This window comes from Chelonia mydas, chromosome 14 (genome assembly GCF_015237465.2).
Source record: "Chelonia mydas isolate rCheMyd1 chromosome 14, rCheMyd1.pri.v2, whole genome shotgun sequence".
Taxonomy (NCBI): domain Eukaryota; kingdom Metazoa; phylum Chordata; order Testudines; family Cheloniidae; genus Chelonia; species Chelonia mydas.
In genome coordinates, this window is record NC_051254.2 from 16,665,629 (window position 1) to 16,683,631 (window position 18,003).

General features: G+C 50.1%; 1 protein-coding gene across 1 annotated transcript in view; it reads right to left on the reverse strand.

Annotated features, from left to right (window-relative positions):
* The window catches only part of ST6GALNAC2 (ST6 N-acetylgalactosaminide alpha-2,6-sialyltransferase 2), a 28,386-nt gene extending 23,178 nt beyond the window's left edge, over positions 1-5,208 (reverse strand). The window contains exons 1-2 of the mRNA XM_043528360.1: positions 4,942-5,208; positions 4,765-4,903 (exon numbers count right to left, since the gene is read on the reverse strand). Of these exons, the coding sequence (XP_043384295.1) occupies positions 4,765-4,874 (110 nt within the window). The 5' untranslated portion in view covers positions 4,875-4,903; positions 4,942-5,208. The remainder of the gene's footprint in view (positions 1-4,764; positions 4,904-4,941) is intronic.
* Positions 5,209-18,003: the final 12,795 nt, after the last annotated feature.

An 18,003-nucleotide genomic window follows, 5' to 3' on the forward strand; every position in this document is an offset into this window, starting at 1 on the left:
GCTATTTAGAACAACCCTTTACCAGCTGCCCTACTTTGCATGCCCCCTCCCTCCCATAATGGTCACTATGGCCCATGGCAGGGGTGCAGAAGTGCCCAGGTGCAGGCCTGCCCCAGTCATACCAGTTCATGCTCCAGGACACTCCAGCACCCAGGGCTGGTGCAGAGGCTCCCTGCAGTAGGGGGAAATTCCCTGGAGTGTAGGGGAATTTACAGGTGGCCTGCAGCCCCTCTGCCACAAGGAGCTGTGGCCCAATTTTAACTGGGGCCCACTCCCTCCAGAAAGTTATTTCTCCTTTAATGGGCTCTCCCCCCCGCCTCCCCCTGATAGGCTTCCATAGGTAAATAACTGTTGTCATGACTGTCAAAGGGCTTTGCAGACAGGAGTCGCTCCAGCTTCAAGCTGACTTGTGAGTGACTTCTCTGTCCAGGCCCGGGGCACAGCTTTGCAAGGGACTTCCACCCCGTCAAAGGAAGGTTGTTCCCATCTGTTCTGCCTTCCACTGAACCCTCCCCTAATTCCTAGCATTCCTGCAGCAGGGACAGTGGAAGACAGATTAGCAAGAGGTGGTGGCTGCAGTGTTAAAACATCTGTGTTAAAACACCCCTAAGTGGCAGCTTAGGAAGGAGTCATCCCATCCCCCCCTTGGGGTTGCTACTACCCCAAAAGCTGTGGGTCAATCCTGAACCTGGGTCCTTCATCTCTAGCTGGAGCAACAGAGCCCTCCCACATGCCAGCTAAGACCTGATTCTTAGAACAGACCCTGCCCCCTCCCTCCGGCGAGGAACCGCACCCACTTCGCTGCAAGAGCATCGGGAGGGGTTACTCAATCAGGGCCTAAGCCGAAGGCTACTGAAGTCAATGGGAGCCTTTCCACTGTCATCAGTGGGCTTTGGATCAGGCCCCTGGTGCATTCCTGGAAAGACAGGTGGTTCTGGGCCACTTTAAATTCGAGGTATTTACTGGTGGAGTAGCCGTTTGTTAAAATGCTGCCCCCAATAAGAAGAGTAGGTTTGGCAGGGGCAGTGAGGCTGCCTAGGGAATTAGGAACCTGACTCTCACTGAATTCCAGTGGGATTTGGGGGCCTAACTCCCTTAGGCTTGTTTGAAAATCTCAGCCTCAAGCCCAATGTATTTTATTCAGAGCTTGTCAAACCCTGAGGCATTCCAGGATCTCCTCAGGCCCTGTATTGCCAGGGTGCCTTCCTGTGTGATGTGATGCCTCACATGCACGCACACCTCTGCCGGCAGGTCACTTCCTTGCACATTTCTGCTGAGCTAAATGATCATGGAGCGAGGCCATGACCTAAAGCAGTAACATCAGGGCATTGCAAGGCCTGCCAGGAGCTGCAGCCACTCCAGATTCCCTGTCAGGGCATCACGTTGAAAAGTCATGACGTCACCACGTGATGCACCAAAGCACTACTCTGACCTTGTGTCTGCTGGCAACCCTTCCTGGGACCCTTTAGTGTCCCCAAAGCGTGCAGGTGGGTTGTCTTAATAGCTCTAGAATCTAAAAAGATGGTATTTCCAATGGCTCATTTCCCCATCGCATTCCCTGTAGATAACTCACTTGTGAGCCCGCAGTGGAACTCCGCTGCCTTAAGCGCACACTCAGGGGCTAAGCAAATCCATAGGAGAGGGAGCCGAAGCAGGGCCTTCTGAAAAAGGCCTTGCTCTGCAAAGTGCTGAGCACCTGCTGCGAGATGTGGCACTCCCTCCGACGGCTGCCCACCCCTTACAGGATCATACTGGTGGAAAAGGGCAGACGGAGCTATGGAAATGTCAACCATCTTTTCCTATGTGCTAATAATTAATGACAAGGTTAATCATTCCCATCCTGCCAACACCGGACATTTCTAAGTACATCATCTGGAAAGAAAATTAGGAGCCAGGCCTTTATGTTCCATGAAATCCTACGGACTTTGGCATATGAGATTCTGCATTGCTTTACACCCTGTGCAACTGTCACCCATGGGTGAGTGAGTGAGTGTGTGTTACAGGTCCCCCTCCGTGCCAAGCCAGAGGATTGCACTGTAACAAGTAGTCAAGGAGCTTGAGCTCAAGAAGTAGCAGCTCATGCTCGTAGCTCTGGAGCATCATATTTGGATAGTGTGGCATTTTACATCCACTTTGCACAGGTGTGATCAGCTGTGCAAAAGCACTGGAGAATCAGACTCATGGAGTGGAAGTGGGCATGTACATAGGTACGGCTTACATGTATGGAGCACTCTTATCTGGAAGGGTCCCAAACTACACACTAAACATGAGACAACAGTGAAATTCAGCTACCTATAAAATGAACCAAGGCAGCAAGCTCATCTCCCAATCTTGTAGGTAGTGCAGGAACAGCATGCCTGCTTTAAACTGGGATTGAGTTCTGTGGGCCTGGCGCTTGGCTGTACAGACCAAACAAACACAACACAGGCCCTGGTTATAGAAATGGCCTTGAGGTCAGATACAGATTGACTTAGGTTTATGATTCAAGGGAAGTAATTACAATCCAATGGAGTGCACAGAGATAAGGAATTTGGTTCCATGTCTCTGATTGTATCGTTTGGATTTAGGGTTAGGGCTTTTGATTTAATATGGAGTGACAAGTGTTGCTGTTTTGTTTAGAATGTATGGGGGTTAATGACCCAGGCTGGCACTTGAACCTTGTTTTGGGATTAGGATTTTGATTTTACTAATATATTCCTCCTTTTTAGCATCCCCACTGCCTCCCGGAAGCAGCTTTGTCCAGTGGCTATGGCTATGGCTATGGCTATGGACTGGGGATCAGGAGTCTTGATTTCTCTTCCCAGCTCTGACACTGATCCTGCTATGTGGGATCTTGGGCAAATCATTTCACCTCGCTATGCCTCTGTTTCCCCATCCATAAAATGGGGACAATAACACTTTCTACAGCACTCTGTAGGATGAAAAGCTCTATATGAGAGCCAAGTTTTCTCCTTCTTCCCTCCTGATTACTAGATGTTGTTGTTCAGTGCAGACACAGGAAGTGTATGGCTGTCCCACAACTTGTTCACTGCTGCTTCACCTTTAAACAGGGCTGCAGAGAGCAGCAGAGGTAAAGAGGTTTCCAGCTCTGCCACTTCCCAGCAGGAGAAGGATTCACAGGAGTACAAATGCATATTAGGGACGGAGAATTTAGCAAAGCTTTGCTAGACGACAGCTAGAAAGGAGGGAGGGTGTGGATCATGTCTGAGATCCACAGTAATATCCAAATGAATCCCCAGTCCCTACAACTGGGTGATTCCCACTGTCTTTACATCAGGGGGTAACCGTGTTAGACTGTATCCACAAAAACAAATAAATGCCCAAATAAATCTGTTAGTCTTTAAGGTGCTATCGGACTCCTTGTTGTTACTGTATTTACATATAGCACAGAAAGATGCGGGCACCAGTACCAATCACAGACCCACTTTGCAGGCTGATACAGTAAAAACCATCACCCTGAGTTGCTTGTTACATCCACGCTCTTTACATCCATCTACTTGACCTAAGGCTGCGTGGTACAGAGGTGAGCAATGCTCCTAAAGGTAAATGCAAGTGCAAATACTGCACAAGCTATGTGATCCTCCCAGCAAAGCAGGATGGATTATGCCCCTGGAAGCAAAATGCCCTGCAGTGAAACTCGCCTCCCACATGCATGGCCACTACATTACAAGCTACTTCAACATTTTCACAATCTGGGTTGGCAGTGGATGGAACCCTCCTAGGGTCCTTTCAGGGCCTGGCAGCTGAGCAGGGCTGATCCCAGGAGATTAGGAAATGGTGTCCATGAAGTTTTGCAAGTGCTGGGAATCGCTGCAGGTCAGTGATCACAAGGTGCCATAGGTACCTTCAAAGTGCTGGGAGCCAGGCCTCCAGCGGGTGTATATCAGCACTGCTCTATTGAATTCAGAGGGCTGCATCTCCAGCTGGGAAGAATCAGCCTCAGCCCATTGAAGTTCAGGGTCCAGATCTGCAGCGGGGGTAAGTAAATCCGTGTAGCTCTAGGCTAGGTCACTGGAGCTATGCTGATTTACACCAGCTGAAGCTCTAGCGCTGTGTGCATGTGGGGCTCGAGCATGTAAACCAATGTAAATACAGGGCTCTCCGCACCTTGCAGGTTTGGGCCCAGAGAGAGACCTCTGTGCAGCACATTACACAGCCCTTGGCCAAAACATCCCGAGGCTTGACAGAAAGCTAGGGGCAGCCAGAAGCCTGGCTTACCCCTATGCACTTAACATTCCCTGTCTTCTTTTACTCCCAGCCCCTTGAGGCCCAGATTAAAATGCCCCTCTTCTCTCCTGCCCTTTGCTGCCTGCCTCACTCTCCAGGGGGTGTTTTCCACTCTGTTGTCTCCGTGTGTGCTTGTCTTTCTCTCCGTGTGCGTGTCTGTCTGTCCTTCACTATATGTGTCTATCTGTCCGTCCTTTGCTCCCTGTGTGTGTGTCTGTGTCCTTACTCCTTTGCTGTGTCTGTCCTTCACTGTGTCTGTCTGTCTGTTCTTTGCTGTGTGTGTGTGTGTGTGTCTGTCCTTCATTATACGTATCTGTCTGTCCTCCCTTCGCTCCATGTGTGTGTTCTTTGCTCTGTGTGCGTGTCTGTCTGTCCGTCCTTCGCTCTGCGTGCAAGTCCGCTGCCCCGGCCCCGCCGCAGAGCATGTGTTGCGCGGCTGCCTACCGCAGGACACGATGTTGTAGCCAGAAGTTCTCCGGAACTGTCTCTTCCCGTCCGCTGTGAGCTCCAACCCCCCCGCCGCCGCCTTCGCCTTACCTGGGCTTCGGGGGAGCCTGCGCGTCTCGGTCGTGCCCACACAGGAGCACCCACAGCGTTACCGCCGCCAGGAGCAGCAGGCAGAGCCGCGCCCAGCGCGGAGCCCCCATCCCGGGGCGAGCAGCCTGGGGCGCCGGGCAGAGCCCCGCCGCGCCGCGCCGCGCCGCGCCGCCGAGCCTAGCCCCCAGCCCCAGGAGCGCAAACTCCGGCCGCCGGCGGGCGTGGAGCGAGGCGGGCACCCGAACGCGCCCAGCTCCCGGGCGGCTGCTTCTCCCGGTGCGCGCCCAGCCCGGCCGCTCGCTTCGGCCCCGCCCCGGCCCCTCCTGCCCTGCCGCTCTCGGGGTCCCTCCGGCGGGGGAGGCGGCACGGCGCGGCGGCGCGGGGCTCGCTGAGCGATGAAAGCGCTTCGATTTGGGAGCCAGGCGGTCAGCGGGTCCGGAGGGAGGGAGGAGATGCCATTCTCCCCCCCTCCCCCCCCCCCGGCTGCTTCTTACAACTGTGCAGCAAATCCAGCAGCCTCTCGAGCCTACGCCAAGGCACACCAGGGTTGCACTCCCGGGCCCAGGGCCAGACGGATCTCCCGGACACCCAGAGTAACCCCGCTGCTCCCAGCTCCCCTAGCCAATCCTTGGAAGTGGGCGCTGGGGTCAGTGAGCTCAGAATCTGGCCTGGCAGGCGCCCAGTGTCGCATACCCGGGCTCACCCACTCAGGGGTGTCTCTAGTGTAGACATAGACAGAGGGAGACAGGGTGGGTGAGGTAAGATCTTTTCTTGGACCGACTTCTGTTGGTGAGAGAGAGAAGCTTCGGAGCTACACAGAGCTCTTCTCCAGGTCTGGGAAAGGTACTAAGCCCTGGTCTACACTGCAGACTTATATCGATAAGCGTTCAGTCACACTCCCCATCAGTAGCCAGGCTGGGGAAGCTAATGATCCAACCAGCAGACCAAACTTGGTGATGAATCCTGGTGACGTGCCAGCTGAGGCATGTTGCACATATGCTAAGAAGAAGGGGTGCAGAAAATCCACACCCCTGAGCGACATAGTTAGACCAGCCTAACCCCCAGTGTAGACAGCACTATGTCGATTGGGGGGCTTCTCCTGCAGACATAGCTACTGCCTCTCCAGGAGGTGGAGTACCTACACCGACAGGAGAAGTTCTCCCATTGGCATAGGTAGCGTCTTCACTAAGCGCTACAGAGGCACAGCTGCACCGGTGCAGTGTTGTAAGTGTAGACAAGCCCTAAGAGCATCACAGAGAAATACAAGATTGAACAGATTGTTTAGCATAAGTAGTTAGCACATATTCTAAGGGACAATTTGAGGTGAAGTGGCCCATTAACACCCCTGTAGTCATAGGACAAAAAGAGGAGTTAGTGGATTACAGATTGTTGTAATAAACCATAAATCCAGTGGTTTTTAAGACCATGATTTTTAGTGTCTAGCAAAGTTATGGATTTAAGCTCCCAGGCTTATAGGTGCCGGCTCTGTGGGTGCTGGAGCACCCACAGAGAAAAGTTAGAGGGTGCTAAGCACCGGCAGCCAAGCTCCCCCTGCCCACCAGCGTCTCTCACCTGCCCATGGCCCTGTTGACCAACTCCTCCCCCTCCCTCTGTCCCTCCCTCCCAGCGCCTCCCGCCCGCTGCGAACAGGAGCTGCTGTTTCATGGCTTGTAGGTAGCTCTGGGAGGGAGGGAGAAGAGCAGGGATGGGGTGCGCTCAGAGGAGGAGGCGGGGAAGAGGCAGGACAGGGTGGGAAGGGGCAGGGGCTTGGAGGAAGGGGTGGTGTGGGGGCGGGGCCTGGTGTGAAGGTGGGGTCGAGCACCCCCCCGGCTAGAAGGGAAGTCGGTGTGTATGCCCAAGCTGATCTTTTGAAAGTGGTGTGCAGGTTTCCTTTGAGGAAAAGGCAAAATAGGGCAGATAGAGAGATCGCTTTGTGGCAAATATTAACCCACAGGTGACAGGGTGTTTTATCATTTTCCTCAGTGAGTTCATTTGAAAGTGTTGTGATTGTCTTGTTTCACCTACATAGTTGTTATTGGGGCATTTAGTGCACTGGATAAGGTACACCCCATGTTGTGATAGGCAGATATAGGACCCAGGGATGAGGGATCTTGCAAGGTATGCTGTGGGGAGTGTTGATCATTGTAATAGTGGAGATGTCTGCAGGTTTTGCATCTGTTGTTCTGGCAGAGTCTGGTGCCCCTTTGAGTTGGTGTGTTCTGGTCTGTGGGGAGATTGCTTCTGATGATAAGGTTGGGGGGGGGTTGTTTGTAGGCCAGAAGAGGGGGTTCAGGAAAGATTTATTTCAGGATGGGGTCCCCATCGAGTATGGGTTGTAGTTGTTTGATGATACTCCATATGGATTCAGTGTGGTAGGTGTGGTGGTAGGTAACAAGTAGTGGGTTGAGGTCAGACGGGGTTTTATTTCTGTATTGAAGCAGGTTCTCTTGGGGTATTTGGGTGGCCTGTTCCATGATGTGATGTACTCCTCTGGTGGAATGTCCTTGTTTGGTGAGGGCAGTTTTGAGTGCACTATGGTGTATTTCCCCCACTTTTTCCTCAGAGCATATCCTGTAGTATCTGCGTGCCTGGCTGTCGATAACAGATTTCTTGGTGTGTTTAGGGTGGTTACTGGATCTATGAAGGTAGGTGTGGTGATCCATGAATATAACTGTTTGTAGCGTTCCTTTGTTGAAGCTGATTATGGTGTCCAGGACGTTGATGCTGGTTTGGGAGTTTTCCAGAGAGAGTTTAATGGATGAGTGGTGGTTGTTGATGTTGTGGTGGAAATCTATGAGGCAGTTGAAGTCATCTGTCCAGAGGATGAAAATATCATCGATGTATCTCAGGTATATCATTGGTTTCATTGTGCATTTGTCCAGAAATTCTTCTTCAGGGAGGCCTATTTAGAAGTTGGCATGTGGGGGAGCCATCCTAGCACTCATGGCTGGTCCCATGGTTTGGACAAAGGTGTTTGTTGTTTGAATGTAAAATTGTAATGGGTGAGGATGAAGTGGATGAGTTTGGCGATGTGTTTGGGGTGATGATATCTGAGGGTTGTCCATTGTCTTGTAACTATTTGAGGCAGGCAGCTATGTCATCATTGTGTATACGTTTACACAGATGCATATAAACATACTGACACCTGAGGAAGTTGGCTGATGTGATTGCAGAGCCATTGGCCATTATCTTTGAAAATTTGTGGCGATCAGGGGAGGTCACGGATGATTGGAAAAAGACAAATATAGTGCCCATATTTAAAAAACGGAAGAAAGAGAACCCGGGGAACTACAGACCGGTCAGCCTCACTTCAGTCCCCGGCAAAATCATGGAGCAGGTCCTCAAGGAATCCATTTTGAAGCACTTGGAGGAGAGGAAGGTGATCAGGAGCAATCAACATGGATTCACCAAGGACAAGTCATGCCTGACCAACCTGATTGTCTTCTATGAAGAGATAACTGGCTCTGAGGATATGGGGAAAGTGGTGGTTGTGATATATCTTGACTTTAGCAAAGCTTTTGATACGGTCTCCCATAGTATTCTTGCCAGCAAGTTAAAGAAGTATGGATTGGATGAATGGACTATAAGGTGGATAGAAAGCTGGCTAGGTTGTCGGGGTCAATGGGAAGTGATCCACGGCTCGATGTCTAGTTGGACTGCCCCAGGAGTCAGTCCTGGGGCTGGTTTTGTTCAACATCTTTATTAATGATCTGGATGATGGGATGAATTACACTCTCAGCAAGTTCGCAGATGACACTAAGCTGGGGGGATAGGGTCCAGAGTGACCTTGACAAATTGGAGGATTGGGCCAAAAGAAATCTGATGAGGTTCAACAAGGACAAGTGCAGAGTCCTGCAATTAGGAAGGAAGAATCCCATGCACCGCTACAGGCTGGGGACCAACTGGCTAAGCAGCAGTTCTGCAGAAAAGGACTTGAGGATTACAGTGGATGAGAAGCTGGATATGAGTCAACAGTGTGCCCTTGTTGCCAAGAAGGCCAATGGCATATTGGGCTATATTAGTAGGAGCATTGCCAGCAGATCGAGGGAAGTGATTATTCCCCTCTATTCGGCACTGGTGAGGCCACACCTGGAGTATTGTGTCCAGTTTTGGTCCCTTCACTACAGAAAGGATGTGAACAGATTGGAGAGAGTCCAGCGGAGGGAAACCAAAATGATTAGGGGGCTGGGGCACATGACTTAGAAGGAGAGGCTGAGGGAACTGGGGTTATTTAGTCTGCAGAAGAGAAGAGTGAGGGGGGATTTGATAGCAGCCTTTAACTACCTGAAAGGGGGGTTCCAAAGAGCATGGAGCTAGACTGTTCTCAGTGGTGGCAGATGACAGAACAAGAAGCAATGGTCTCAAGTTGCAGTGGGGGAGGTCTAGGTTGGATATTAGGAAACACTGTTTCATTAGGAGGGTGGTGGAATCTCCATCCTTAGAGGTTTTTAAGGCCCGGCTTGACAAAGCCCTGGCTGGGATGATTTAGTTGGTGTTGGTCCTGCTTTGAGCAGGGGATTGGACTAGATGACCTCCTGAGGTCTCTTCCAACCCTAATCTTCTGTGATTCTATGACCTGTGCATACCTCCTAAATTTTGTCTTTGCCACTCATCACCTGCTTCAGAGTAGCAGCTGTGTTAGTCTGTATCCATAAAAAGGAAAGGAGTTAGTCTCTAAGGTGCCACAAGTACTCCTTTTCTCATCACCTGCTGTTATTTAAACCTAGAAACACCCACAAACGCTCATAGAGACTTTCTCCCAAATGCACCTGCAGTCTTTCTCATGCATATGAATAGGTGCTGGAACTAAGGTTGTGTGGGGTCCTGCAGCACCCCCTGACTTGAAATGGTTTACATTATATACAGGTTTTAGTTTAGTTCAATGGCTCACAGCACCCCCACTACAAAAATTGTTCCAGCAGCCCTGTGCATATGCACTCTCCATGTGCATGCTGGTATTTAAAACACACTAAAAGGTAGAGCTTCATATTCACACTTTTTCTGAGACACGTACACTCTTCTCACAAATTTACATAAGCCATTTCCCACATACACGGATCAAGGAACAGCAACCAAAACTCTCATTGACACTCATACACATACCTGCAAATATACACATCCACAGATACTTCCTCAATGCACAACACACATTCACATCCTCATGCTCTGATTAAAGCTAGTCAAAATATGAAAAGTAAAGTCAAGAAAAATGTTTAAATACTTTTTCATTTTTCAAAATTTTTTGTATCCAAAAATGTATCACGATTTTTGTCATAAATTTTTATCAAATCAAACATTTTCATTTATAATTTGTTGGTTTCCATTGTCAAAATAAGTAATATCTTACAAGTAAAGTTTTTGGCCACGGTGGAATTTAATTTTTCAATTATACAAATCCAATTTTGAAAATAACTTATTTTGAAAATGGGAAACGATAAATAATCAATGAAAAATGTCAACAAAAATAAAAGCCACAACAATTATTTTGCAAAAATAAAAGTCATGGTCTTCAAAAAGATTGGGTGCCCCACTTGGTAAGGCAACTCCCATCTTTTCATGTGCTGTGTATTTATACCTCCCTAGTGTATTTTCCACTCCATGCATCTGATGAAGTGGGTTTTAGCCCACGAAAGCTTATGCCCAAATAAATTTGTTAGTCTCTAAGGTGCCACAAGGACTCCTTGTTGTTGTTTTTTAGTAAACATACAGATACTCCACAAACTCTCCAGAAACATTCAATCCATGCGCTACCATCCATAACACAAGCAACCACACTGAACATCCCAATACACACATGTGCACACTTACCTCTTTGATGCACACAATCATTGACACACATGCTCACACGCACTCACCCTCATCCGTTCACTATTGGTGATATAGCAGCTGCATCATGATGTTGCTTTGCTTTGTTGACTACGTGAGAGCTTTGCACAGCACGGATGGGCAGCTTTATGGAGAGTCACAAGATGCTACTGCGTTCCTGAGAAACCAAGAGTTGAGGGAGCAGAGAAGCCTTACAAAGGGGCTAGATGCCATATGAGACTTATGCAGCAGAGAAATTACCCAGATGTTTGTATGCATGCCTGGGAGATGACAAAGAGGCAGATTCAAGCCCTATAGTTAGAACGGTGCCTCGATATCTGATGGAACACTCATAATAAGTTATGTAGAGCTTGTGTTTGCTGATGTTTTTGAACTTATGAGAAGGAGTTCATACAGAGCAACGAGAATGCAGCAATCCATTGAAGGCAGAATGCATCGCTCTGAAACATGGAGGAAAATTACAGGGATTAAGGAATACCTTGCATAGTTAATTATATATTTTCTAGATAGGTATATGGTCCGATTCTCCTTTCCGTTATGCAAGAATAAATCAGGATGTCAATGGAGTTACATCACTATAAAGCAGGTGTGCCAGGAGAATCAGGCCCGTCGTATAAGAGGTGCATTTTCAATAGAGTTTCTAGCAATCCCTGACAGCCTTTCATGATCCCCATAACTGTGATCAGTTCTCTCAGTGGATAGTATCATTTTGCTGATACTTCCCAGCAGGAGCTCCAGGCTGGAGAAGTTGAGCAGGAGTCAGGGGGAATCCAGCTCCCACTTGAATGCACAGGAAGAGGGCGATTGCAAGTTGTTGCACAGTAAATCCTGATATTCTTTGAAAACAAGTTTTGGTTAATTGAATATTGGAGACTGTTACATTTTTAAACAACTGAGCTGTAACTCACGAAAGCTTATGCTCAAATAAACTGGTTAGTCTCTAAGGTGCCACAAGTACTCCTTTTCTTAATGTACCTTGAAGCAGTTTGGAACCCCCTATTTTCATGTGTCTGCAAATGGGACATTCGTTCCCTGAGCCCTACGCACTCTCGTCAGATTGTCAATCTGGCAGCTCCCTGTTTGTTTGTTAACAGAGCTTGGTTTATGCAGCCTGTTCCAAGTAATTGTGTGGACTTTGTTAGGACTTAGATCTAGGAAATGACATAGCCTTGGGTAAAAATGATACTCGCTGTTTTCCTCCTGGATTACTACTTCTTTTGGGCTAGGATGCATTTCGCCAGTGTCCAGAAATTAAGTGATGTTTATCTAGGAGCTGAATAAGTGTAAAATTTTGAGCACTAGTCTCTTAATACTGAAGTTGCCACATAAAAATTAATCCAGGAAGAAGAAATCGAGATAAAAAATAGAGAGTCTCGTTTTTGTCCATGACTTTTTATTGGAAACAAAGCCAGTGACGTTGCTAGAGAGAGAAAAACAAGAACATTTTGCATCTTGTGGCTGTTGGTAGCAAATTGCTGCTGGAAAGCTCTGAATTCGCATGCTACACGGTGACGCGTCATCACGCTGAGGGAAGGTGATCTCCATACATCACCCAGAGGACTGTGTGTAGATCCAGTTTGTTCAGCAGAGGCAAGAGGTGCATTCAGCCAACTGCAGAAAATTTGGCATGAGGAAATCTCCCTCCAGATCAAAATCTGGAGCGATGGAGCTTGTGTTCTGTCAACCTTGCTGTAGAAAGCAGAGCATATGGTGCTCACGAAGGCAATGCTGCAGTATACTGACAGATTCGATAGCAGATGTCCCGGGAGGCTTATGCAAGGCCCCTCAATAGCACACATGAGGAGCACAAACAGGGGAAGATGTGTCTAACAGCCCCTTGCCAGCTCACCCACCAGAAAAGGGGCATGCATTTATGGGCAGAAGCATCCTGCAAAACACCAGCCGGAACTGAAAGCTAGTTGGGAGGGAGTGGATTCCAGGGCTCCATTCCATCTGAGCTGGGGCTTTCGGTGCTACTGCAAGATGAATAATAATGAAGGGATGATTATAGGTCACAGAGATCTGGCAGTCATCAGCACATGTAGAACGCCGACTGCTAATAAGAGCTCCCATGTGTTCCAAGGACCTGTACTGATTGCTGGCTTTTTGGCTGGATGAAACATCAAGTCTGTGTTTGGGTTGGTTCCCTAGCTTTCTGGGGTGGTTTTTTACCAAAGTGACCACACATTATGGATTCAGGGACACACTGAGCATGGAGATCATTAGTCCCAAGTGACACTATTATAGTGACAGTGGACATAAAGGGGAGCAAGACCTAATATGCAGCATCTGAGATGCTCAGGACAGTGCTGGACTGCTCACAGGCTGCATTAAAAGCATAAGAGCAATAATAATACTTTGCATTTCAACAGTGACTTTCATCTGAAGATTTCAAAATAGCATAACAGCATTAATGAAAAACCCCTCCTGAGTTGGTAGGTATATTTTTATTATCCCATGTTATAGATGGAGAAAAAGGCTTGGAGCAGTAAACCTGGTGAGTCAGTGGCAGAATGGGAATAGAACCCAGGAGTCCTGACCCCCGGCTCCTACTCTTCCGTCTGACCTCCAGTCTAGACAAAACACCCTCCACACTAAAGAAGACGGCTGGTCCGGTAGTGTAGACCTGGGGATGGGAAGTCCTAAGATTGTCCTGGGTCTTATACTGACTTCTTGGGGAAGTCATTGAACATTTCTGCCTTAGTTTCCCTATCTATGGAATGAAGCTAATATTCCCTACCGTGCTGAGGGGTTGGGAGGCTTAGTTAATCTATGATCATATGCTGAGTGCACCAGCTGTACTAATGCCCTGTGAGTACTGAAAAAAAAGGGTTAATGTCTGAGGAGGAATGTTTTCTCTCTCTGACCATTCAGCCAGGGTCAGAGTCAGAAGAGAACAAGGTGCCCATGATCCGAAGGTGTTTTGTACTAGGGCTGTCACACAGAGAATGTTATTTACTTCAAAACACCCCCAGTGGATTGTTAGATACAATTCACACTTCCAGTGCACAAGGCCTGAGGCAAGGCAATGGAAGTAGCTCTTTCTGAGGAGGCTGGTGAGAGGCTGCTAATTGCGCCCATTACCATAGCATCTGAGCATCTCTCAATCCATTTGTCCTCAACGCCCATGTGAGGGAGGGAAATCCATTGGAGAGGTAGTGCACTCAGGCCCAGAGAGTCTGTGTGTCTTGCCCAACATCGCACACCAAGTCTGGCAGAGCAGGAACTGGAACCCAGATCTTCTGGCGCCTTGGCTGGGGCCCCCACCACTGGACCATCCTTCCTCTCTCCTGGGTGTCCAATTTCCATTGAATTTCAGTGGGGCTTGGGCACCTCACCCCTTACACTGAACATCCCAGCCTTGTTAGATAAATAGAGGTTGTCGGGGCTCTTTTGCTTCCTAGGTGGTTCATGTCTCCGAGACATTTGGGTAAGAAACATCCATTAACCCTTTCCTTTGTGAATTATCCCGGAGCTGCTGGACAGCAGTGGGCTGCGGTGATGTTGTTCTGAAGCACAGAGGTTCCAGGGATGCATGGTGTCCAGGAGACGTGGGGGCATCTGCATGAGGCTCCTGCATCCCTGGTGTGCTTGGCAGCACACAAGTGGTTAACAGCTGTGTCAGACTACATGCCCTTAGCTCACACCAGCGTGAAATGCTGACAGAGCCATGGGGGGTTAAGTATAGGTGGGCAGCTGGGAGCCTTAATGCTGAATTTCCTGTCTTTTGTTGGCTTGTGTCACAGGCTGCCCAGAGAATCCCTCCAAACACTCCCATCCCAAATGGTACTGGGCACAATGCACCACATGAGGAATTACTATAACCAACATCTGTGGGGCCTTTGACCCTCAAATAAGCTAAACACACAGCCTCAGGGCCACCCTGCAGGCAGAGACATCCGGGAAGAGATGGGCTGTGCCCTTGAGGGAAGGAGGCTCGGGGGATGTCTCCTTCAACAGCACCTTGACTGCCCTGCACTGCAGAGCTGTAGATCCACTGGGGGTTCCCCTGCTCTGGCCCCAGGTCACAGCAAGGACTCAGGAGGACAGGACAGGGCTCTTTTATGGAGCCCAACAGCCCCGCTCACTGCTTCTGAGGGTAGTTGCTCTTGACCCCTATGAGGCACTTTGCTGCCGGCCCAAGAGGGGGCTGGGAATACTGGCTTAGCACCACCCAGGGGTGGGGAGTGCTGCACAGCTGGAATGGTGTGTGCTGGCTGGCTGGTTTCACCCCGTCCCCACTCCCCAACCCAGATCCCCCTCCAGTAGACGTGTCCTGATGCTCCTCTCCATGGCATGGTGCAGAGGGGAGTAGGATGGGGCCAGCTCCCTCCCCCGCCAAGGACTGCAGAAGGGGGAGCTGCACCTCTAGAATACCCTATTCCCTCCCCCCCCTCCCAAGTACTGGAGAAGAGAGTGGGAGCGAGGGGATGCATGGGCCCTGCCCACCAGGCCTCTCAGCAAGGCGGGTAGGGCACAGAAGCTAAAGCCAGTGGCAGCATGGGCCTGTTAGCAGGGAGGAAGGACACCAAGCCATCCACACAGGGGTCATCCATGGGCACAAGCCAGAGTCTGTAGGGTTTTCCCAGCCCCACCTATTCCCTGCTGCCCCAAGCTCCCCCCAGCCCCCCCGGGACATGTGCTTTTAATTCTGCGAATTAGACCTGGGACAGCTTTGGTCACATGCCTCTCCCTCCCACACGATTCCCCGTGGGTTGGCAGCCCTTGGCCTTGGATGAATGCTACCACATCGGCAAGCCAGAGACTGCAGTGTGCTATTTAAAGGCCTGACAGGGAGGAATGCAGATCCTTCCCCATGGCTGTGAGAAATGCTGCCAGCAGGGAGTAGAAGGCTGTGCGCTGTGGTGTGCGTGGCACCCATGCCAAGGGGCAGGAGCAAAGCAAGGGCAGCCCACTCGCCATTGCAGAGCAGTGAGGGGTCTTCACTTTCCTAGCCAGGTTTTAGTGCGTGGTGACTGGCAGTATGGAGCTTTCAGCACTGACCGAGCCCGGGAACCAACCCAGGGCCTCCTCCAAAGCTGCCACCTACAGTGGACTCTTGTCTTCCTAAGTGTAGTGATACCTCCGACAGCAGAAAGAAGCTTTCTCTGGCATCCACAGTGCAGTGGGACATCTCAAGGCCAGGACACAGCGGGAGCTTACCCTATTGCTGTGGTATCTGAGCGCCTCCCAACCTCCGGGGTATTTATCGTGACAGCACCTCTGTGGGGGAGGGCAGGGCTGTCCCCCACTATTAACAGCACTGATGGGGAACTGAGGCACAAGGAGGCTAAGTGACTTGCCCAAGGTGACACAGGAAGTCTGTGGCAGAGCAGGGCATCGAACGTAGGTCTCTCATGCCCCAGGCTAGAGCCCTAACCACCAGGCCATCCATCCTCTCTGGGAGCTTAGCGGTCCAGGCCCTGGGCAGTTCTGCAGCAGAGAATGGGGATTTCCAAAATGGGCTTTCCACCTGCTGTGCATCTCAGGTGCAAAAATAGCTCACGTTGCCTGCCCCCACTCCCAGTGTTACCTGCCCGTTATACCCCAGAGGGGCATTTTCAGGGGGGTATTAACTCAGTGGGCCAAATTCATCCCCAGTGGACTTATGCCAGAGATGAATTTTGCCCAGTGTGTGAGACGTCAGAGTGATAGATGCATAACTACAGCCCAGTTAGCTAGCTAGGTATAAATCACCCATTTTACAGAAGGCACAGAGGCTTAAGCCAAGGTCACACAGCAAGTGAGCAGTACAGCTGGGAACAGAACCCAGGAATCCTGATGCCTGGTCTCCTGTGCTAACTCTAAAATATTAGACATACACCCATTGGATTGGAAGCTCTTTGGGGCAGGGACCAGCTGCCTGTCCTGTGTTTGTACAGCGCCTCGGACAATGTACATACTAAATATTATTTAACATGTATTAATTATTTGTGGTGTGTGTTGCAGAAGAACCTCAGTGCCCTACAACTGGCCCAGGGCCCCACTGCACTAGGTGCTGGATAAACATAGACCAAATAGCTGGGCCCCGCCCAAAGATCGAACAAATAATAAACAGAGGCTTCCCTGGTGGTCACATTCAAACTAGAAAGATACCAAGCATCCTGGGGTGGGGAAAGTTCTCCTACAGCAGGGGAACCTACCGAAATCTGCACTAGGATCTGACCGGTGCAGGGAATAGTCACAGGCTGTTAATTCCCTGGGCATAATTGCATGAGAGAGGAGCCTCTGAATTGAACTTAAAAAAATGCACTCTGGACCTTCACAAAGAAGTGCTTGCATTACATGTTTCAGAGTAACAGCCGTGTTAGTCTGTATTCGCAAAAAGAAAAGGAGGACTTGTGGCACCTTAGAGACTAACCAATTTATTTGAGCATAAGCTTTCGTGAGCTACAGCTCACTTCAGCCGATGAAGTGAGCTGTAGCTCACGAAAGCTTATGCTCAAATAAATTGGTTAGTCTCTAAGGTGCCACAAGTCCTCCTTTTCTTCTTGCATTACATGGTGCTGCAGCCTAGTACCATAGACTCATGGACACGTAGGGCTGGATGGGAATACACGAGGCCCTTTAGTTTCTGGTCCATTCCACCCCCATCACACTGAGGCAGGACCTCGTCCACCCCTGACAGCTAATCAGGTCTTAAAAGTACCCACTGACCGGGCTTATCTGGCCCTGGGGTGCAGTACTGTGGTGTATCTTGGGGTATCACATTGCACTGTCGTACTGGCCAATGTTATCCTCAGTCATATTACTACAGTGCCGTTGAGAGCTGCTGCCACGGACTGTCTCACCATATTACCGCAGCCCTGTCAACCCTGCGTGGAGACAGACCTGAGGAAGATTTTCTGACTGGAGCTCACTCATACCTGGCTGACCGTGGGCACGGAGTAAGGCCCTGTCGACACTAGCAAGCTTACAGTGACACAGCTGTGCTGATGCAGATCGCTCGTGTAGCCACGCTAGGCCAATAGGCGAGCGCGCGCGCCCATCGACATCATTAAACCACCCCCCACGAGCGGCGAGAGCTATGTCACGCTGGCCACGCTGGCGTGACGGTCGGTGGAACATATGCCGCTCAGAGAGGTGTTTTTTCACACCCCTGAGTGTAGGGCCGGCTCCAGCTTTTTTTTGCTGCCCAAGCGGCGAAGAAACAAAACAAAACAACCCGACTGAGCTGCTGCCGAATTGCCGCCGAAGACCCGGACGTGCCGCCCCCCCAACAACGGACGGAGTGCCGCCCCTTTCTATTGGCCGCCCCAGGCACCTGCTTCCTTCGCTGGTGCCTGAAGCTGGCCCTGCCTGAGTGACATAAGGTCTAGTGACGAAAGCGCGCAGGTAGCCATAGCCTTGGCTTGTGTCACAGAGTGGCACATTGCATCGCACTGTGCTAGCCAGTCCACCACAACACACCGT